The sequence below is a fragment of the Gossypium arboreum genome, chromosome 5 (assembly GCF_025698485.1).
Source record: "Gossypium arboreum isolate Shixiya-1 chromosome 5, ASM2569848v2, whole genome shotgun sequence".
Lineage (NCBI taxonomy): Eukaryota > Viridiplantae > Streptophyta > Magnoliopsida > Malvales > Malvaceae > Gossypium > Gossypium arboreum.
The window spans coordinates 12,407,311-12,430,617 of record NC_069074.1 but is presented as its reverse complement, the minus strand read 5'-3'; the positions used below and the strand labels follow the sequence as shown (position 1 = coordinate 12,430,617).

Here is a 23,307-nt window from a genome sequence, read left to right as displayed (position 1 = left end):
ATATATATCAATCATAATAAATATATTTTTATTTAAATATGCATTAGTGTCACAAATTAATTTGAAATTAATTTAGTAAAAAATATTAAATTACTTTTACATATTTTACATAAGTCATATTATTATAAGAGTACTTTTGTCTTTTTCTTTTTCAAAAATAATAAGAAATTTATAAATATTGATATTTGAATTCATGCGCTAACATCTACAAAAATAAATTTTTGGTTTAACCATAGATGTCCTTGTTTGTTTTATGGTCTGTAAATAGTTCTGTTTGAATAAGAGGTGGTATTCAAGTAAAACCCTTCCAACAATGTTGATTTTCAAATTTAGTCTAAATGCTTGAGGGATAAGTCCACTTCTACTTCTTCCAACTATTTGTTGGTTGTAAAATCTTTTCTTTACTACTTCAATCGAAGATTTATTAACATTTTCATACATTTCACTTTTTATTATACAAATTGTTTCACCACATTGTATATCTATACTTACTATATTTAAAAATTTTGATTGAGATGGTGTCACTTATAACCGAGTCCAACTCAATTGTTAAATTATCAAAACTCCTTATTTTAACAAAAAATATATATTAATTTAAAGATATTTTTGTTTTATTATATAAAATGCAAGAAAAAATAAGCTAGACATCACAAACATTGCTCGTCTTATTTGTATAATTTTACACATATATTGATATATTAGCAATTTATATTATAAAATTCTACTATATTTATTTCTATAAATATAAAAGATGGTGAGAGAATAAAAAATATTTTTATATGATTTTCGTGTGGACAAATGAAATTTAGTTCTTATTTATAAGAGTTCTAATGTCTCTCTAGAGGAACACAACTATCTAAATAAATAATCACATCTTTTAATAATAAACATATAATAGATATATTCTTAAATAATCATATTCAAACGCAAATTCTACTTACCTATACACTCATTATTTGTTAGCATGTTAAATGTGTATCACATTTCCCTTGAGAAGTTTGCAGGACATGCATGGTGGGCATTGGTGGCCTTATATATAAATTGTGGAAGGTGGGATGAGTAACCATCGTTAGAAGCATTTAAAAGAATATTTCTATTTTCTCTTAGAGTGTAACCATATCAACGTGGTATGGCGTATTTTAAAGCGCATGCTCAAAATGAGCCCTTCTTAAGCAAAGTTGTCTCAAGTAACCAACGTTTAGATAGGCGGAACCTTGTGTTCGTATGGCTAAAGGTTGGAGAGTTTGAATTTCCTATTTAGTGGGTCTTGCCAGCTACTAAGTTGTGCTAAAGAGTTCCCATCTTAGAGAGCAATGCTGCAAAGAAGCAATATAGGAGGCATCCGTGGGGTTGTCTCTTAACTATTGAAGGAATAATGATGATGAGAAATGTTTTTCTTTACTACTTAGAAGGAAGAAGCCTAAATAGCATAAGAGTGATGGAGATGGTGTGGATTTTTTTGGTGATAGACAATGGTTGACAGATCCTATTGCCTAGCCATTCTCATGGGTTAACAAGATATACACACTAGTACATGTGTTAGCAACATTGCATGAAGCATCTCATGGACTTTACACGGTGTGAACCTATGCCATTCTCCAAGCATTCTCCTTCGTAGTTTCCCTCCTTTACTTCCTCAACTAACATCAGCAATAAATATTTTTCTCACGTGCCTAAGAAAATGTCAATTTCTGATAAACATCTCAAAAACACAAATAAAGTTTTAGGTGTCAATCCACCTTTTAGGTATTAAAATAAACGGCTTAAAAAAAATCTGAAGGCACTGATTGAACAAAAACCCATCAAACACTATTTGCCCAATTCATGCTTCACACATTTCTTATTTCTGCAAATGTTGAAAGATTGAAGAAAGAGAGAGGGTCAACATCACTGCACTACCCTACATCTGGAAACCCCAAAAGAAGAGGAAGGGCACAACTGAGGTGGGCTCAGGTTCCTCTCAAAAGTCAGTGGCAAGTGGCCAGTGCGTTTTTAATTGGATGGTTGGATCTGCCAAATTCATTTACTATACATATCAGACACAATGAGGGGGGGGCCTCTTTGGGTCCCAAACCTCCTTAACATCTTCAATCTTACATAAATGTCAACTTTTTTCCAGCTTTATACTATCCATGTTCAATCATTCGACCCCTCTACAATGCTTAGTTTTCCACTAGTATTATAAAAAATTTTAGGGTCTTTTTCCATGCATACTCAGTGATAGTCTTAAATAACTGGTCCTCTGCTGGTCTTTCTCCCCCCCCCCCCCCACAATTTTGACACTAGATACGCATTAACGTGAAGAACAAGAATGGAAGTGACGTCGAATGCAATCATTTAAGGGCGAGCCATGGGTATATACATATAACTATGGCTCTTAGTAGGCCAAAAGGTTCTTTTTAATCTGATGAATATATATGTCAGATTTAGAAGGGAATAAGCAAAGATGCAAATTATAATCAAAATGATCAAAGACACAGACCAAATATAAAAATAAAAAGAAAAAAAAGTGGTAAGGCAACGTAATAATAATGCGTACGCTGAACATGAAAGAGAAGGGTCAAAACTCAAAAGCATTGAGACTGAGAGACAACCGGTGGAGGGTGAGGAGCCAGTTGAATTATATGCATTTTTAAAGCTTAAGGTCCTCACTGATTGCGTGGCTAAATCAAACAACTTCAGCTATTACTAGGAAGGAGATGAGGATGGAATGGTATTGAAATAGAATTTTCTTTGGAGGAAAAGGTGGCATACCTATAACAAATGATCTGATTGGACTACGTGGCATCCATAAATAAGGACATCCTTCCCATTCTACTACGACTGTCTGCGTCTGGACCATCTCTGGATTCTGGAGTGTAAACACCAAATTTTTTTCACTCAAATCCGTCCTATATATCATACACGCCTGCACATGGTTTGATGGTGGAAATCCCACAATCACTAGCCGCACCATTTCAACCCCCCAATCACCATTCCTTTCAAACATCCAATTCAAGCCTCTCTTTATCTTGTCTCGTTTCCATTCCCTCTGAAAATATCTTTGCTGCAACCCCCATGTCTGCCACTTTCACTGCTTTCCATTTACCTTCACTTTCTCCTTCATCTTGTCATGCTTTTCTTGTTTACCCTTCATCATTCTTGTACCAAAAATATGCAATATTTGCCCTTGTTTTTTTTCTGCTTTTTCTTCCTTTCTTAGTGACCTATTAGCTGCTTAAGCTCGCACGTCCACTTTAATCATGTCCGGGGCAAATTGAGATAACCTACAAGGTTATAAAAAGGGAAATCAGTCCAGCGTCCTCCGTCACAAGTTTGCTATATATATAACCATTCCTTTCAGAGTTAACCCTGTCCGGAGGCTTATTAGAGAAACTTCATTGTAGGTGTAGCTTTGAGAAATTCAAACAAATAAACATGTCATTTTCTTGTACGAAAAACTTCTTCCAACGGTTCTGCATGGATGAATTTCGTATGGACAGTGATATTCATGGCAGTTGCTTCTCAAGTGACCTCATTCCCTCACTTGGGGCTAGAATTAACCATGCGACCAAGCTACGTACATACATAATATCCCCTTTCAACCCTCATTATAGGTGATTACCATTTACACATGGCTTTCTCAAAATATTTCTTTGAATATATTTAAAAGCTGCTCCTTATGGTCCTATTCCTTATTACAGGGCTTGGGAGATATGGCTGGTTGTTCTAGTTATTTACTCTGCCTGGATCTGTCCATTCGAGTTTGCATTCCTAACTGACAAGAATGATGCACTTTTCATTTTTGATAACATTGTCAATGGCTTCTTTGCTGCTGACATTATTCTCACCTTCTTTGTTGCATATCTAGATGGCCAATCTTATCTCCTTGTTGATGATCCCAAGAAAATTGCCATCAGGTAAATAAGATTTTTGCGGCATTCAATCACATACAAAGGCTTCTTTTATATGTGTATATCAACTAAGAATAACAAAATGCTCATCAACTATTTGAACAAGTAATGAGCTTTTAAATGATCCATCCAACATCTAGGTACATATCTACCTGGCTTGCTTTCGATGTCTGTTCCACTGCCCCATTTCAGTCTCTCAGCCTCATGTTCACAGATCATGACAGTGAACTTGGGCTCAGGCTACTCAACATGCTCAGACTCTGGCGTCTGAGACGTGTCAGCTCCCTGTTTGCAAGGTCTATAACCAGTTTCATTCAACCCATGCCTTTCCCTTTCTTCAAATGCTTAAATATTTACTCACTGATTTCCTTTCCCTTTCCTTCAGACTTGAGAAAGACATTCGGTTCAACTACTTCTGGACTCGGTGCACCAAGCTCATTTCTGTAAGCCATTGAAACTTCCTCTAGTCTCCCCTCTATCACAAATATTGCCTTCAGTCATTTGAAAAAAAGGGTTATTTTCCTTGGGTTGATTTCAGGTGACCATGTTTGCGGTACATTGTGCTGGATGCTTTAACTATCTGATTGCAGATAGATATCCTGATCCTTCCAGGACCTGGATTGGTACAGTGTACCCAAATTTCAAACAGCACAGTCTCTGGGATAGATATGTGACTTCGATTTACTGGTCAATTACAACTCTCACCACCACTGGTTATGGAGACTTGCATGCTGAGAATCCAAGAGAGATGCTGTTTTATATCTTTTACATGTTCTTTAATTTGGGATTAACAGCTTACCTCATCGGGAACATGACTAACCTGGTAGTTCACTGGACAAGCCGGACCCGTAATTTTGTAAGTTGCCCCTTTCAACTTTCAGGCTGTTAGAAATCCATTATTAACCTGCCAGGGGAACTGAACATATAAAATAAGTTCTACAAGGACCAAATGAAATTAAGCGTCACAATCAACAAAACTACCATACCTACAGAAAATGTTGGTTATTTGTAAGACAATGTATCTACTATCTATAGTTCTATACCCCACAATTTGACAATTTTGTATGAAAAAAATTCAAGGTTAAAAACTAGCTTAAAGGTGATGTCAAGATTCTTAGGCACTAAATGACAAGCTTCCATCCCTTTATATTCAGATTCAACAGTGTTTTCTTTTTGACAAGGATGCCATGTCTAGCCTTGGAAGTGCTAATAATAAGAAACCCTTCCTTTTACATTTTTGGGTGCTACAGAGGGATACAGTTAGAGCTGCTTCGGAATTTGTGACACGAAATCAATTGTCCCCTCGCATACAAGATCAAATAATGTCACACATATGCTTAAGGTTCAAAGCAGAAGGATTGAAGCAACAAGAGACCCTAAATAGTTTACCCAAAGCCATCCGCTCAAGCATTGCACAGCATCTCTTCCTTCACATCCTGCAAAAAGCCTATCTCTTCCAAGGGGTTTCTGATGACTTCCTATTTCAGTTGGTAATAATACTTCTCATGTTATATATCTGTCCATATCTTTCTTATACACATGCATCACTTTGAATTTTATTTCACAAGATGCTAATGCAAATTTATTACCCTGTCAAAGGTTTCAGAAATGGATGCTGAGTATTTTCCACCCAAAGAAGATGTTATTCTGCAGAATGAAGCCCCAACGGATCTGTATATACTTGTCTCAGGAGCAGTTGTAAGTAGGCTTATTCTTATGGGTGTAGAATAATAATATATAAACTAAAAAATGCCGATTTCTGACATTAGTTTGGTGGCTGTTTGATTCCTGATTTGCAGAACTTAATCTCCCATGCTGATGGGCATGATCAGGTATGTGATTTACAGGTTACGGAAAAGGTTGCAGCAGGAGATATGTTTGGAGAGGTTGGAGTTCTATGTTGTAGGCCACAACCATACACAGCTAGGACCACTGAGCTTTGTCAAATACTACGACTGAACGGAACCTCACTGATGAGCATCTTACAAATAAATACAGAAGAAGGACGTGTTATGATGCGTAATCTTTACATGGTAAATATCATACTAGACAATTTTTAGAGTAATGGAAGACAATGTTATCATGAACAAGAACTGATGGTTTGTTCTCGCAGAAAATAAATGGGCTTCACAGCAGCAGCTTTGACCAGTCCAATATAGATCCGGGGTTGATCCAGAATTCAAGGCTTGGGCAAGGAGCAATGGGAGGAAGTTGTTTGAGTGCTGGATATGAAGAGCAATCACAGAGAGAAGCAATAGGCATAAATTTCTCAGGATCAGAGGCTATAGAGACGATTCAAAGAGGTAGATTCCCTATGAAAGGAATTTCAACAGCAGAGGATGGCCAAACAGCTCTCCATGATGCTGTTCCTAAGGGGCATAATGAAATGGTTAAGATTCTGGTGGAGGGAGGAGCAGGCGTTAATAAACCAGATGCAAGAGCAAGGACGCCAAAAGCATCGGCAGAGCAGCAGGGAAGCAAGAGCATATATGAGCTCTTACAGACCTACGAAAAGAACAAAAATTTAGATGATGAACATAGGATAGAGATTATCGGGCCAGAAACAACTAGTCCAAATGGAAATAGAAATTGGGCCCAAAATTTCTTCAATTCACCCATTTACAGAGAGGAAATTATACCGACCAAGAAGAGAGTTACTATTCACATGCACTTGCTGAGCAGCAGTACATCAAGTAGGCAACTTGGAAAGTTGATACTCCTACCTGATTCAATACAAGAGCTTCTCAGAGTGGCTGGTAAGTCTGACTAAAAATAATTAAAAGGGCTTAAAATAAATCTGAAACGTAAGGGGAAAACAATTACAAATCAACTGGAATCCGAATTTATTAAACAAAAGAAGAAGAAAAAAAGTAACAAATAATTGCTCATTTTGTAACATTGTGAAACTGCAGGTGAAAATTTTGGAGGCTACACATTTACGAAAGTCGTTAATGCCGAGAATGCAGAAATAGATGATGTACACGTCGTTCGAGACGGTGATAATCTGTTTCTCCATCAAAATGAATGTGAGAATGTACATTTCAATGTGACCTGATGACAATAAAAAGAGAATCATGGATCATTACAGATGGTATGTAACCTTGAGGCAATGATAATGATTGTGAAATATTAACAAAAATATGACGGGATCAGTTGATTTGGGACCACAAATTAATCAGAGAAGTCAATTACATATGGCCATATTTCACTCGAATTCTGGTGGGCAAAACCCCATCCTTACATAACCTGAAAAAAGTTGTCTATCGTAACAAATATTACAAGCCCGTGATGATTAGGTGGACCAAGTAAATGGCAACGTAACTTTTGTTTTTGTAGGCGTCTAATTGCAGATCAATTTCGTCGATGTGTTGAAGGCATGTAAAGTCAAGCCACCGCTTAGATAAAGTGGGGATCCCGGCCAACTAGGGATAGGCAGCCTTCATAACAATATAAATAACTAAACCATGTCAAAAACCAGTAGAAACTGTGCCCACGCCAACAGGTGTTAAGCGTTCACACGCTACCCTTCACAATATTGCCTTTCTCTTAAGAGCTTTTGATTGGTAAAGGATGAGCCTCCGTGTTAAAAACAAATTTATCAAGTGGCATAACAGAGCTATCTCCGAAGAGCAAGTACAAATATTTCAATGTTTCACCCAGGAAAAATGTCTCCATCTTGTCTCTTTTTGGAGGAGGAACTGTGGTGACATCATCTAAAGAAGAGTATCCGCCGGATTCTACCTTTGTGTATTTCTCAAATGACTCAAAGATCTGCCAACCCCATTCTCGATATCTGCAATGCATGATATTAGAGGGGGAAAAAACAAGTTGCACCCATGCAAGATCTATAGGTATAGAAATTAAATAAAAGGAAAGAGAGTAGAAACTAAAGAACTAAAAGAGCATACTTTGGATCCTGAGTGATTCGATATAACACGAACAAGGATTCAACAGTTTCTGGACGCAATAGATTGTGACGGTCTGCATGTTTGATTATTATGTCATTTACATATTCTGAACTCTTATTTCCGCCATCAAGACCACTCTCAAAATAATCCTGTTTAAATCAGATCAAGTCAGCAGATCATTACTATAAGCAAAAAGAAGTGTGTCCATACATAGATGAATAAGCAAACATGAACCTTTTTGGTGCATATGAAAACTAAGTCAGTGCTTTCGAGAAACAAGTTAAACTGAAACCAACCTTAGTATGGAAGTATGCAATTTCAGGAGCCAGACCGGTGGAAGTTACTGAATACATCTCAAAACATGTCTTGGTTAAATCTTCTGCAAGTTTCAGGTTATCCAGGTCTTCAAATGTAAGAAGGTTGTCTTTCATTGCTTTCTCTTTTGTGAGGCCTTTCGTGGCACCAAGCGCAAGAGTACCAGGCAAAAAACATACCTGGTATATACAGTAAAAATACTCACACATTAATAAATTATACTCTGTTGAATCCACGAATAGAGAAAATTATTTCATGACAGCCGAGGATTAATACAGAAATATAGCTTCTGCATTCGTCTAAATGAGATCTAAAGCTATAATAGATTAGAGACACTGGTGAAACTCTTCTGCTATCTAACTGCTTCCTTGCACTATTCAGCGTGATAGTTTTGAAAAGAAAAACTGGATGTGCAGAATACTGCTTTGAAGGTGCTAGGTAATAGCCTCATTCTGCTGAACAACTGCAGCTCTAATATATTGGAAACACTGGTGGAACTCCTAACCTCGGTAGCTGATTCCTTGCATTATTCAGCATCATAGTTTTGAAATGAAACAACCAATGCTCTAAAGAGTACTACTTCTTTAAGGTGTCAACTAATAGCCTACTTTTTCTGGTAAAGCCAACACGTTTTGGTGCCAAGAAAAACAGAATTAAAATCTGAGGTTATTTCCTCCGATATATGTTAAAGGACAGTGGACTGTTCTCGTAAGTGATAGTAGTGGTTGGGGGGGCAGGGAAGGAGGGGTACATTCAGTATGAATTTCAAATTGTGGATATGTAGGAGACTAGAATCCTGATTTGCTTAATACAAAATACCCACTCCTTTCTTTTTATATTTTGGATAATCATATACTCTTTTTATTAAAAGCAGGAACAGAAGAAAAAAAAAAGTGTCCTCATATTCTCAAGTGTAGGAACCTAGACATTATGATCTCCTATAAACATATTATGTGGCTACTTATCCTCAAAAAGAATCTAACGTTTTAGATAGGATGGAAGGATGAGCGGAAAGTTAACATCTACAGTCTAAACAGAGGAGTACTAAAAGTCTCCACTTGTCCAGGTATTGCTTAAAATTCAAGGATTGAGAAAGCACTACATACCAGGTGATCCATTTTTGGACTCAAGTAACCCTTCGGTCCAACAGGTAATTCCCCCACAAAAAACAATTCACTTGGTGTTGATTTTTGAACAAGCATGTGTTTAACTCCCCTCATTGCTTCCTCATACATGTCATGAAGATAAGTGAAGTTACCATCCTGAGTATCCCGTAGCTGAAGCCACACTTTGATTAGGTACTCATAATAACTATCACCTCGAGATCCAAGTCTAATATTTTCTCCACTAAATTCACCAGAATGAGGGCTGCATTCCGCAGCAAGATGATCAAGATGATGATAATAATAATAATAATAAATAATTTCATACTAACATGATCAATGATTTCAGAACCTGATAACCATAAACAAATAATTATGACCATGACCATGACCATGACAATGATAATAAGTTTAATAAACGAAATATATGACAAATAAAGAATATTGACATCAGCCAATCATTTTGTCCAAAGAAATTGACAATCTGTACATAAAAAGAATATGTAAGATTTATGATTGAACAATCTTAAAAGGTTCTTGTTCGAATTTATGGAAGTCATAAAAGAGATAAGCAAACCAATTTGAGCACAAACTCAAGTATTCCCCCCAAAAATCCTGATGGTGTGTATTATCTTTAAGTAATTGTCTTCTACTTGACATTTTTTTCCCAGTCTATTAAATCACATCTCATTTCATAAACTAAGGAATTTTGTTAGGGCATAGTAACTGGTGGGTATATTAAAGAAAGAAAGAAAGAAAGAAAGAAAGGTGTGTGACAGCCAACAGTCAAAAACAATCCAGTATGTTTTAACCATCCAAAGAAAGATAATAAATGAAATAAAACTCCAATGATATAGATGAAACACCTAGTTATGACATTATTTTCTACTCTCTTTGATGGCTGACATCACTTTACCCAAGCAAACGGAAAATTTCATTGACCTAAATCGACAGGCTAGAAAACCTTAGAAAGACATAACAAAGGATATAGCTGTTTAAAGTAGCCGTAACTTAGGAGTGATGGCATGATTGGAGAGAATAAAAATACCTGATGTAGATAGGAACTAGTCCTTCTGTCTTGGGAAGAGTTTTCAAATGCGCCAAAACCTTCATCCCTTCTGTGCTATACTTTGGATCACCAGAAATTGCACTGAGGTAATTGAATTCAAGCTGTAAAGTGGAAACTTCAGAAGTACTACTCAGTCCATCAGGAGCTGAATGAGCTGAGGAATCACGTAGCACAACATCACTGAAAGGGATGGTGGTTGGACTGGAAGTAAAAGCAGATAGCAGACGATCAGCCAAGTTTTTTGCAATGTCTAGATAAATAGTAGGTTTTGGCCCCTTCTGTGCTAAGGTCATGCCTTGATCCCCCCCACTCAAATGATATGCACTCAATAGACCACCCAAAACCCGTATTGTGGTTTCAAATAAATTAACTTGCCCTTTCTGTCTAATCCTATCTAAAAGGTGCGACTCAATCCATGAGCTCGCTTCAGAAACAACATCATCTAGACCCATGATCATGGCAGTATCAAGAGCATCTACAACTGTAGCACCTAGACCTCCAAGCCCATCAACTCCAAGCCGGCTCACTGGCATCAGCTCATCATAACCCATTGCAAACTTCTTATAGCCAGACCATGCATGGGTGAAAGCATCCTTTACATTTTGTTGTCTAGCTTTCCATTGTTCTTCAACATTAGGCTCATTTAATTTACCGGTAAAATTATGATGAATGATTTTTTCATCTGGCGATAATCGAGGAGGAAGGCGGGGTGCTCTTCGGAAAAGTTTTTTAAACCTGATGCCAATATCAGTAACTTCCTTATGTTCTTCATTTGTCGCAATACCTTTTGCTAGTCCATCAGAAACAGAATGTGCTTTATTTGTATGAGTCAACATAAGACATGCTAAGCCAAAGATCATTAATAAACCTAAAAACTTCCCTGTACTACAACTTCCGCATTCACGCCTCATATTACTAGTAAGTAAGGTTTGAGTGATCACCTGGAATAGAACATAGAAGAATAGAGAATATATTCAAATCAAACATTTACTATACCATAAAATGTTTAGTCTTGGAAATAAGAGTTCTAAATAAAGGAGAATACTTAAAAAATGAAAGAAATAAGCCACGACTGCCAAATCTTTTGCAATCTTGTAGGAAATTTAGCCAATTTTTTCCATCAGGCACTTCAGCAAATGGACTCTCGGTAGTCAAAGCATACTAAGAGTAACAATTAGTACGGTCCAGACACCAAACTAAAATCAAATATCATACATCAAGCAACTAATTAGTGATGTAAAAAAACGAATTTGTAGAACTTAATACATGGCATGCTCCATAGACAAAAGTTCAAAATCACATTACTCAAACCAAAAGGCTAGTTTTTAAAGGCCGACAAGTTATGTGTATTTATCGATACTAATAGGACTTCAAATTAGATTCCATAAGATTTAACAAATTATTTGGATTTCTTTGATCTTCTGTACTCTAATTGCGTTATTAATCTTTTCCATTTCTCACCTTTCACATTGATTGCTTACCACGTATATTTGTGTTCATGTTAAAATTACACCAACATACAGATCCGCGAAGAAAACCTAATACTTTGTCATAAACTTCAGCTAGAGCAACTTCAACTTAAAAGGAGAAAATTCCAATCCATCTCCGTAAGAAAAAAAGAAAGAAATCGAAAATTACAATTCGAGAAAATCAAAAGCTAAAGAAACAAATGCGATAAAGAGTAGAAATGAATTAAGAGTCAAAATGCAGGGAAATATAAAGCGAGGGAGATCCAATACCTTGAAAAGAGATCGGTGACGAAACTTGGCGTTATCGTAGTGAACATCTTTCATAGAATAAGGAAGCGATTTCGACATGCTGGAAGATTTAGATCTAAATATTTCTTTTCCAAAATTCACCGGTTCAGGCAGTTATTCTTCTTTTTCCTGACAAAGTAGATCGGGAACTTAGCGGGCAAAATAAGAAGGAAGAGCAAGTGCGAGAAAGCGAGGCAAAATTACTTTGGGCGGCGAAACCATGCGAGCTCCTGAGGTAGGAGATTCAAATTAGTGGCTTTAGTTTGTTTTCGTTGCTTTAAAAGTCAATGGAAGATCGTCGTCAACAGCGGAGGAGACGGGGAGCGAGTAAGGGACAGAGAGAGGATTTTGTTACTCCACCTCTCGGCACGTTTCAATTGTCTGTTTAGTAAAGGGTGTCCGCAGTTTCAAAGTCTTCTAAAAAGAATTGTCGTAAATTAAATTAGATTTTGTAATGCGCCGTCTATACTATATTTTTTTATTTCCATTTCTTAGAAATAATTTTATTTTCTATTTTGAAAATTGAAGATCACATTTAATAAAAATAGATATTTTTCAATAATAAAAACATGTTTTGTGAATATAAAATATGATACATAAAAATTCTCATGTTTTGTGAATATAAAATATGATACATAAAAATTCTTACTAATTTGCACCAACATAACATATTTGATATTTAAAATTGTTGAAAAATAAATATTTTATGTTCATATTAGTTTGAATCAGAGATAATTTGAATTTTGAAATATTTGTTTAATTTTTTAATTTTAAATAATTATTTTAATGAAAATATTTTTTATTATTTTCTATTTTTACATATTTTCATTTTATTTTTTAAATTTATTTTAGACTATTTCTATTTTAAGAAGTCAAACCTCTCATAGCCTCAACTTTATTATTTATACTATAGCTTCATTAGTGTCCTACATAATGTAAAATGTAATTTTACCAAAAATATTACATTTTGAATCCGCATTAGACGAAAGCTTTAATCTTTACTCCTAGTAAAGAATAAATTATTTTAACATATAAATAACAAAATTATATTAAAAATAAAATTTTACTTTTTAAATTTATTAATTCAGTGTCATTTAATTTATAATACAAGTTACAATAAATGTTTTATTAAAAAATATATTAAAAATAAATTAGTTTTAATAGTTAATCAATTTTCATTGTGTAACTTCCTTGGCCAAATCAAAATGGAAATTATCTATAAAAATTAAAAATAAATTGTTTAAAAGTTAAGTGTTACATTTCTATAATTAATTTCATAAGACTTGATTTTAAGTTGATTGCATCGACATTTCAAATTATAACTCTTATTTTAAATTATCTCTAAACTTCAAAATGTTTTAACTATATCCTTAAATTACATTGATATAATAACCATATTCTTACATTATTGGAACCGTTAATTTAGCCTTAAATGACATGTAAAATTTTATGTAACATAATTTAAAATAAAAAAATCTAAAAGAAAGTAAAATATTATCACATAGCTTTTAAAATTAAAAGCTAAAAATGAAGTAAAACCGAAAAAAAAGTGTGAGTGATAGTTTTTGTAAAAGTTTTGAAAACCTCAAAATTAATATTTTTACAATATACATTTTACAATATTCATTTTGTTTAAAACTTTCATTTTAAATTATGTTACATAAGATCTATCATATCATTTAATGGTTAAATTAACAATTTTAATAATACAAAGACCTTATTGACCTAACATTGATAGTTTGAGGATGTAATTAAAATGTTTTAAAGTTTAAAGATCAATTTAGAATGAAGATTATAGTTTGGGGATATTTGATGCAATTAATTCACTAAATTTACATTATAAAATTGTTTGGTTTAGTAAAAAATTAATATAATTAACATAATATTTTATATTATTTTAGATAGTTTAGAATTTTTTCAAAAATTTTGGATAAAAATTAAAATATAATAATTTAAATATCTTATTTTTAACTAAAAAATTTATTTCAAATATATTTATAAAAATAATTTAATCTTATGGATATAAATATTAAGTAATTATCTATCTATTTATCGTATTCAAATTTTTATTAAAAATTCTGTATTAAGTAAAGACTTAATAATATTATAAACCCATTTTTTTTCTAAATGTAAAAAAAGAAATCCTAATTTTGTTTAAACCGTGTATGTGTTTTTCAGCATATTCGGTTTTAACTATTGTTAAGCCAATGTTGACCAAAGAAAAAACAATTGTTTACCAAATAATCAAATGTTTAATGATTTATTTAGTCCTCTAATTTTATAAAAATTAATTTAATTATTTATTTAATTATTTGTCTTTTTAATATTTGAATTTATATTTTTCTATCAAATCTCTCAAAATATATGAAAAAATTAATATTTTTAACTTTGTTGAGGTAGTAGCATACACATAGATTACCATGTGGATGACACATGAACATTTAATTAATTTTTAAAATTTTAAAATTTTAAAATTCAAAAATTATAAGAACTATTTTTTAAAATTAAAATCATTAAAACTATAAAATTAAAGTACTAATTAATATCGCTATAATGTAGTTATAATGTACCAATGTCTGAGCTTTAGCCTTTAATCAAAGTGAGATAACTAGATGTAATGAATTGTATTTATATAAATTTTGCTATATTATTATTATTAGTTTTACATATTTCCTACCATTATTCAAAAATTGGAAAATAATACTTGTTGAACTGGAATTAAGTTATATTTTTATATAAAATTTTATATTAATAATTTAACTATTATTCACATATAAAATTAAATATTTATGTAAATTTTCTCTAAAAATAATAAATTTTTCTCATTAAATTTATACTTTAAACAATTTTCGTAAAATTACCCAAGTAGCCAGCATTGGCCCTAATTAAAACACAAATATAAAGAGTTGAAAAAGAACACGCATATATAAAGACTTTAGTTACACCTCTATGCCTAATTAAACCACGGCTGGTTTCACGCCTGAACCTTCCTCAAACTCTCTTAAAAAGGCTGCAACAAACCCCTTGGGATTAACGGTTTCCAAATCTCAGAGATTAAACCATTCTCTCTTTTTTATTTTTTAGTCCCGTTTTCCTCATATACAAATGCATCACAACCTAAACTCTCTACTCCGTCATGGGTTTCTTTAATCAAACCTTGAAGCATTTCTTTGCTTTTCTTGTCATCTCCTTGGCCTTCCTCCTCCTCTCCTATTATTCTTCCCCTGCCTCATGCAATGAAACCCTTCCCAAGATCAGCAGCACCGATCCTTCCAACCGCCGACCAGCCGCCGCTTACCAAGTGTTGCGCATCAAGAACGCCACGCCCTTCTTCTTGAAGAGGCCGGGCAGGGGATTGGAGAAGAAGAGGAAGAGGAAGATGATGAAACGGAGGAAGATCAACATGGACAGAAACTTCAAAACCGGGCCTTTCACTGTCATGCTCCCCAAGGGCTTTGTCCCTCCTTCCGGTTCATCTCCATGCCACAATGACAAGCCCGACTCGGCGGTCGCACCGGACCTCATCTGTGGCCTCTCCGGTACTACTGCAAAACCCTAGAGCTCTACGTTTTCATCTGAAAACTAAACAGATAAAAGAAAGACGAATGGTTGGTATCAGTGGATTTTGTTGTGCTTAGCTTTCCACTTTGTTATTCAATCTTTCTTCATCTTCGTCTTCTTTGTTTCCTTTTTCTTGAACTCCTTGATCGATGGAAAAGCAATATTATACCAATCTTGTAATGTGGGATAAATATAATAAAAGCGGAAAGTAAATAGATATTAGAGGATCTGCCAAACTTTTCCTTAGTTTTTGCCTCTCTAGGTATTTCCAGTTTTCCATGCATTCCCATTACACGTGCGATATATAAAAGCCCCTTGTTTTTTTCTTTCAATTTCAGAGAACAGTAGTACTGCAGTAGCCTGCTAGGGTTTTGTTCTTTTATTTGCATTACTTGATTAACAATTTTCTTGATATATTAATATCAGAATATATGCTTATTTTCCTTTTTAATCTTTGCTTTAATATATTCTCATTCTGAGAAAAAAGTATTCGTGAAATGCAAAGATATAAAGCTGCAATAGTTTCTACACGTAAAAAAAGAAAAGCATCATAAATAGTTCAATCTCGATAGCAAGATCGCCAAATCTACTACTTAATTATGTGTCCCATTTTTGGAAGTGATTTAATTGGGTAAGCAATATAGATTTCACCTTAACGACTAAACTCCATATGGCTTGGGAAAAGACTTGCATACTTAACAGTAGTTTTAGAAGAAAAAAAAGCCATATCCTTTTCTCTTTTATTGGTAAATAAAAGCCATAACCTTTTGAAGATTAGAAAATCTTTATAATATCCAACAGTAATGGGTACCAGTTGAGATACCTCAATTCTACGACTAAAATGTTTGTTGCTTTGACATACTCTGCTGGTAAATTATATATGTAAAAATAAGCCGAGAAAATTGGAAGCATGCATGTGAATTGGCATCGGTTGCAGGGCTCTTGTCTCGTGTAATAGGAGCTTTTCCGTAGCGTGTACTCTATGCATGAAATGGGGGGAAAATGTCTCGTTTTCTTTGCTAGAAAACTATTTCTGTGATTTTTTGTTTGATGGTAACAAGCCACATAATTTGATTAGGATGCTAGAATGTTTATATTAGTGATGATTTTAGTGATATATATAGTGAGAGAAATGAGCCTTTTGTTTATTATGGAAATGACCTCATCAAAGAGAGGTTGATAATACGTCTAAAATATAATAGATTTTGTCGGCTTCATTCTTTATTTGTGCATATGTCAACAAAAAGGTACGTTGTCTTGCTAAAACGTTGCCTAACACCGGCAATAAAGCATAGAAATCATCGTTTCCAGGGGGTTTTGTGATCTTCGCCTAATTCGATCTCCACTTCTTGGAAATTTAAACGCACCAATTTTATATACTTCCACCTCTTAAATCTTTAGGAGTGCAAGGGTGGGACTTGGCTAAACATTTTTAATTAAATATTAATATAAAAACATATTTTCTATAATATTCTATTAATATGTGAAGAATGATCAGTCCAATCTTGACATTTTCCGGGCAGTGGTCCGATTCCATCCATGAACAAGTTTAGAAAAGATCTGGTAATATTATTAGTAATTTACATTTATTTTATCAATGTCATTATCATTAAATTGTTTTTAAGTTTTAAATTTCTATCTGAATTATTATGCGTTAATATTTAACTGTTTTATTATGTTATTTAATATATATTTTTATCTAACTATACATAATATTTTCAAATAATAATGCAGCACTCGAAAACAAGAAATTAAGTATCAAGTGTCGAAGAAATTTTAATTAATTTCAAACATACAATAAAATCCACAAACATTCGTTATCTTTGATTATTATTTTCATAACATATAATTAAAAGCATTATGACATTTTAATTTAATTTTTTTTAAATAGAAAAAAAACATTGATTTTCAACATTTTAGTCGTCGAAAAAGAAAACTCATTTCAGTTTCCCCTCTTCTGGTTCGTAATCAGAAAACTTTTTGACAATCCCATGAGATGGGAGTAGTAAAAATGATATTGGTGGCATCACTTGAAATATCGGAAAGAATATGATTTCCTTGTTTCGCATTCCACGATCTTCAAGGAACGCCTTTATCTCATATCCATATGAAGAGACCTTGAGGAAGTACTTGAAGGTCTTCTGCTGTTTGAGCCAAACAAAACCCGACCTCAATGACATTGTTCAAAGGCATCTGAGTTTTCGGTTAACTAAACTCGTCGAGGAGCTCCTTTGCTTTTTGCTTGCAAAGGGCTGTGCAATGGTGGATCTCGGCCCCATCACTGTGAGCTGCTATTTGCTTTGATGTCATCTAATTTCGATCCTTTGAATTTGCAGCTTGAGAGGATGCAAATTCCATCTATCCATATACGCGTGTATATATATATATATATATATATATGATTTGGCAGTTTCCCAATAGGTTAAATCCTTACAAGTTATCTGTTAGTTATATTTACTAACTTCATAATAATAACTAGCTAAAGTTTTTATTTGAACTGAAGTTCCAGTAATACAACTTGTTAGAATAAATGAAAGTGATGCATAAAGCATAGAAATCTCTTGGTTCCAATAATGAAAACTATTATAAAAGAAAAAATAAATCTAGATGATCTTATAGTGAAAGAAGTGTTATAGAAGAGAACCAAGACATAATTAATTATTAAAACTCCGAAGAGATTCAAGTACTTAAAAATAAAAACAATGAAAAATAAAGAAATCTCAATAAGTTATATAAATATAAGAAAATATGGAACCATGAAATATTAAAAGTTGTCAACAATGATTTTGGCATGCAATGATATTATTGAGAGAATAAAAGAAAATGAGAATTTTGAATAAATCTATTGAGAAATATAGACATGAAAAAGCTTGGCCAAAATAAAAACAAGCAATTTAAGTAGTATTAAATCCATGAAGTTTGTGGACCAGTAGTCCAAACATCTAAGGTATAACGCCAGTGAGGTACTAATGATGAAAATATATAATATTCTTTTGTGGGAATGCAATAATCTTTAGATATATTATTAAGTCGACCATTTATGAAATATTTAACATGCGTCTTATAATTGTTGTTATAATGTTTTATATAAATCATTATATAATGAAGTTTATATTAAAATCCTTGAATGATTTAAAATGCTAGAAACATATAGAATTTTTGAGAAATTGTTCAATATGTTTGTGTAAATATTTATATGAATTGAAATTATTTAAACTTATGTGGTAAATTTGACTTAGTGAATAATAGTTTAAGGAAGATTTTAAAATGATCCAACATAAAAAGATCATGATCAAAGTTTGTTATGATTATTGTTGGAACTCTTAAAGAGACCAAAATATATTTTCCTAAAGTCGTTCTCATTCATAACTTCCAGAATAATAATAATATAAATGTTTAACAAATTTGTTCAAATACTCATTTGTAAAGTTGATATTCAAGATGAAATACATAAAATATGAGATATTATGTGATGTAGTCATGAGTGGAGTAAATACGTATTGTACTCTTTTTTTTTAAATTGAGGTTTTGTCCCATTAAAATTTTTTTTATAAGGTTTTTAATGAAGCAGCATATATTATGCATATTATAGATAAGTGTACTCTTTTTCCTTCATTAAGAAATTTTTTTCCCATAAAATTTTTGTCTTATTAAGGTTTCAGGAGGCACGTTATCTATCTACCAATAAACATACAAGGGTAGTGTTATAAATTTTTCATTATTAAGTGGATGTATATTAAGATCAAGATAAATTTAATGTCCTTTAAGTATATAATGTTTATAAATATAGATTTTGGAGAAGCATCTTAAACAAACTATTTTTTTGTTCTTTCTCTCTTCATTATTTTTATTTAATATATGGGATTTCATTGAAAGTGAAGGTTTTTTTCATATAAAGAAATGGAAATGAAGACCGCGTGACGGCATTGATTAATAAAACAAATCAATAAAAATAATAAATGAATCGATTAAAATCCCTCGGTTGCCATATAATGGTTCTTCAACGCCTAAGCATGATCTCCCAAGACAATACTGCTATCCATGGTTTGCCTAACGGCTATTCTAGCTGATGGCCTAGCTACACTTGCGTTAAATCGACCCTTAGACTACAGTTTTTGCATTTCCTCCTGATGAAGTATTCAGATTTCCCATGATGGTTGGCACGGAGACAAAGAAGTTCAGTGGAAGAGGGCGGGCCGGCAGCACTAACACTGACCGGCCAGAGCCACGGCTGAAGTTAAGGGGTCAAGCTGCACTAGGGTTTGATGAAGCAAAAACGAGAGTACCTTGATATTTGAGCCAACATTATGATTTGAGTTAAAAAGAACAAATAGAAAAAGAATGCATAACTTTCTGTCGCATAAAAATTTCCTCCAAATAAAAAACCTATACTTTATATTTTCTTATTTCCTTACTGACTGCATGTTTTAGTACGCTTAAAATTTGTTATATTAATATAATGAAGAACTGGAAAAGTAGTTTTTAGTTTGCAGAGTTTCCCAAGGTTGGGACACTGAAGGAACTGCTTTGTATAACGCAGGACCATCAGATTATCTTCATGCTCATCGCTACGAGGAGTTCAATGCAGACTACGGCACTCAAACTACTCCAATGACTGCACACTGCTGCCAAAATGGTTAGATGCAACTTCTCCAGATTTCCCATCTTCCGATTCTCATAAAATTTTACTGACAGTGAGTTCATTATTTACGGGAAACTCACATGCAAGTGTTATCAGCATGTCCATTAACAATGTCAATAAGTCCTATGACCATGAAACATTGGATGACATATTTGCAACGACACTTCATAGCACGAACAAAATGTCCGGACAGAACCCTCCTACAACATGAAAACAGAGAAACACAAGCTCTAAAAAAAAGGCCATTGCACTAAAATATCCGTAAAGATTCAATATTGGATTCATCGATAACTCTTCAGAGCATCTTCTGCTTTGCCTGATCTGGCATCAGTCCACGCTTTCGCAATCGTTCTCTTCATTTCATCATCCCCTTCCTCATACATATTCTGTAATTTTCATATTCCAACATCAAGGTAAATAGTGGAAATTATTAAACTAATTCCGCCTCTATATATAATCCTTCAAGTAAACTTACCTTCATTAAGTCCATGATTCCAGCCATGGGATCTTGCTCTTTATCCAAATTAGGTTTCAGCTGTGCAAAAGAAACAAAAAACCATTTTAATTCAATTACATAGCAAGAAAGTTATTAACCTTTGTTCATCTAATAAGGATTGCAGTCAAATACCTTATCTTCCTTGGAGTACAGATCGGGCCAATCCCCTTTAGAAGCTTTAAACAGTGTGATGATGACTCTTGTAGGCTTAACTACCACTTTGCACTTCTCTGGTACAATTTCCTTATTCAATTTTGGAACAGCACATCGATAGTTCTTTCCTTTGACATCATGGAATTTAACATCAAATGACAAAGGCTTGACGTCTGTCTGAATTTTTTCCTGCTCAACTCCTTCTAGGAAGACATATATCTGTCCAACAAACACATACATTAGGCATAACTTTTAGATAACACTAATTTTCTGATGTAATGTCGGGAACTTATATGATAATAGTAATGGGGAATTCTTAAATCTTTACCAATACCAATTTTATTACCTTGACTTTATCCATATCCTGATCCCAGCTGAACGATGAGACTGAAACATAATTCAATGCTGGGTTAATTGGAGCTTTAACTGAGGTTGATATCGGAGTAGGAATTTGTGAAGCAGTGGGAGGAGGAGCCGCCGCATTGCCATCTTCTTTCAATGCCCGCAACTGAAGAATCATTGAATGACTCGGTTCAGAATCAAGTCAATCTGAACTTGGAAAATACTAAACATGGCAGGGAAATAATATTTTTCAACAATAAAACAAGAATCAAAACAACGGCACGGCATTTCATTTAAGACAGGAAAAATCTAGCAACACCCAAAAAAGACTAATGGTAATTAGGAAATGAAAAATAAGAGGGGGCAAAAACACAGAAAACCTTTTCCAAGCTGCGAATCTCAGAGGAAATAAGAGATAGAATGCGTGGCCTTTTTGCAATGCTATGAAGTTTCCTTAGCTCCTCCAAATCCAGCGCCAATTCTTCTGCCATTGTGCATCTGAACTATTTTACTTTGCCTCTCCTATAATATTTGCTTTTTTGTTTTTAATTAGAGAGTAAGGATAACTAAACGATTCTGCTATTCAGTGGAAATTGCTAGAAACTTGTAAAGGGTGCTTACCACTTCAGGATATTTCAAGAGAATAATACAATTTTTTTCCAACGGAATAGATGGAAAATATATATATGATGATTTGGATTTCTGGAAAATGAAAAAGAAAATTCTAGACTCTTTTTGATTGCTTGATTTAAACTAGACATAGATTAGAAAATGACAAGTGTCGATGGGTGTTAATCCTTTGGACTGAGTCGAATGAGTTATGCTTTGAAACTTTAGGCTTCAAGCACCACTTATTGCAACTGAATCAGGTCTCATTTTCTATCTTAAGCCCATTGGATTACACCTCACCTCAACACTACGAGACTGAACACGAAAACTTACTTGAAGCTCAAATTTAAATACTATTTAAATATTACCATCTTTTGATCAAGAAACAAGCATCTTCCTAATATGGAAAACTGAGATCCTTGTTTCTTGGCATCTTCATAATAGTTTTGTGGATGGACGAGAGAAGACACAAGACAATGACTTTCTGGCTTTTACTTTCTCGGGAAACAAACCGACACTTTTACTATGGGTTCCTACATAAAAAGCCGGTTAAAAAAAGTTTTTTTTGAAGGTTTAGTTTTAAAAATTTTGGTAAAATATTAAATATTTCGGTAAATTGTTATATATATTGATAAAAATGTTAGATATTTTGATAAATTTATATAAATATTTCTGTAAATTATTAGATATTGGTAAATCAATAAAAATATTGATAAAGTCTTAAATATTTTGATAAGTCCAAAATGTTAATCTTTTAGTAAAATGTTAGATATTTTAGTAAGTTCATATAAATACGGGTAAATTAATAAAAATATTGGTAAAATCTTAGATATTTTGGCAAATCTAAAAAGTGTTGATAAATCCATAAAAATAGGTAAATTGTAAATCAATATAAATATTGGTAAATGGTTTGAAATTTTGGTAAAATATTTGGTAAAGTTTTGGTAAATTCTTATAAATAAATGTAAATGTCATTAGAAATATTGAGGAAGTATTAGAAATATTGGCAAATCATCAAAAGTTTTGATAAATCAGTAGGTATTTTAGTAATTTATTAAAAATTCAAGTAAAATCTTACACCATGTCTGGTTAAGGGAATAGAATAGCACTCCTCCATTATTTATTGAATAGTGGAATATTCAATATTTCCTAATTTATTGTCTTTCCATAATAGTAATTTTTTTATCACTATAGAAGGACTATTCCATGCAATTTTGAATAACAAAACAAAATTAATTTTCAGCTTAGTCTTTTAGAACTTAGACTCGAAAATATAAAAATAAAATATTTTAATATAATTTAATATAAAATAATTATATTAAAAATATCATTAAATTATTTATTAAATTATATTTAATAATAGTCTTATTAAAATAACAATACAAAAATTTTGCTAAGGGTACTCTGGTCATTTGGCTTTTTTCTTTATGCTATTACAACCTCTACTCCTTTCAACCAA

The 23,307-nt window shown here is 33.1% G+C and overlaps 4 protein-coding genes across 6 annotated transcripts; 2 read left to right on the top strand and 2 right to left on the bottom strand.

The window, feature by feature from the left end:
• Positions 1-2,720: 2,720 nt before the first annotated feature.
• On the top strand, positions 2,721-7,032 carry LOC108453419 (potassium channel KAT1). The gene is made up of 10 exons (XM_017751512.2): positions 2,721-3,596; positions 3,684-3,899; positions 4,034-4,189; positions 4,279-4,336; positions 4,432-4,749; positions 5,144-5,383; positions 5,493-5,591; positions 5,693-5,926; positions 6,007-6,649; positions 6,806-7,032. Exons 1-10 carry the CDS (start codon positions 3,418-3,420, stop codon positions 6,946-6,948), a joined length of 2,286 nt encoding a protein of 761 aa, XP_017607001.1. The 5' UTR covers positions 2,721-3,417; the 3' UTR covers positions 6,949-7,032.
• Positions 6,990-12,502, bottom strand: LOC108453420 (mannosyl-oligosaccharide 1,2-alpha-mannosidase MNS3-like). 3 transcript variants are annotated; one of them, XM_017751513.2, is made up of 7 exons: positions 12,250-12,502; positions 12,028-12,174; positions 10,268-11,229; positions 9,223-9,484; positions 8,098-8,295; positions 7,802-7,950; positions 6,990-7,686 (listed from the first exon to the last, which is right to left on the bottom strand). In XM_017751513.2, exons 2-7 carry the CDS (start codon positions 12,103-12,105, stop codon positions 7,440-7,442), a joined length of 1,896 nt encoding a protein of 631 aa, XP_017607002.1. In that variant the 5' UTR covers positions 12,106-12,174; positions 12,250-12,502; the 3' UTR covers positions 6,990-7,439. The 3 variants fall into 3 exon arrangements, with proteins under 3 accessions (XP_017607002.1, XP_052884204.1, XP_052884205.1); XM_053028244.1 differs by having other exon boundaries at positions 12,028-12,502; XM_053028245.1 differs by lacking the exons at positions 12,028-12,174; positions 12,250-12,502 and adding an exon at positions 11,750-11,997.
• Positions 12,503-15,010: 2,508 nt separating this feature from the next.
• Positions 15,011-15,938, top strand: LOC108451248 (uncharacterized). The gene has a single exon (XM_017748962.2). The coding sequence runs from the start codon at positions 15,182-15,184 to the stop codon at positions 15,602-15,604; it is 423 nt and encodes a 140-aa protein (XP_017604451.1). The 5' UTR covers positions 15,011-15,181; the 3' UTR covers positions 15,605-15,938.
• Positions 15,939-20,278: 4,340 nt separating this feature from the next.
• LOC108452279 (uncharacterized) lies at positions 20,279-22,309 on the bottom strand. The gene is made up of 5 exons (XM_017750054.2): positions 21,620-22,309; positions 21,244-21,405; positions 20,877-21,116; positions 20,724-20,783; positions 20,279-20,634 (listed from the first exon to the last, which is right to left on the bottom strand). Exons 1-5 carry the CDS (start codon positions 21,728-21,730, stop codon positions 20,530-20,532), a joined length of 678 nt encoding a protein of 225 aa, XP_017605543.1. The 5' UTR covers positions 21,731-22,309; the 3' UTR covers positions 20,279-20,529.
• Positions 22,310-23,307: the final 998 nt, after the last annotated feature.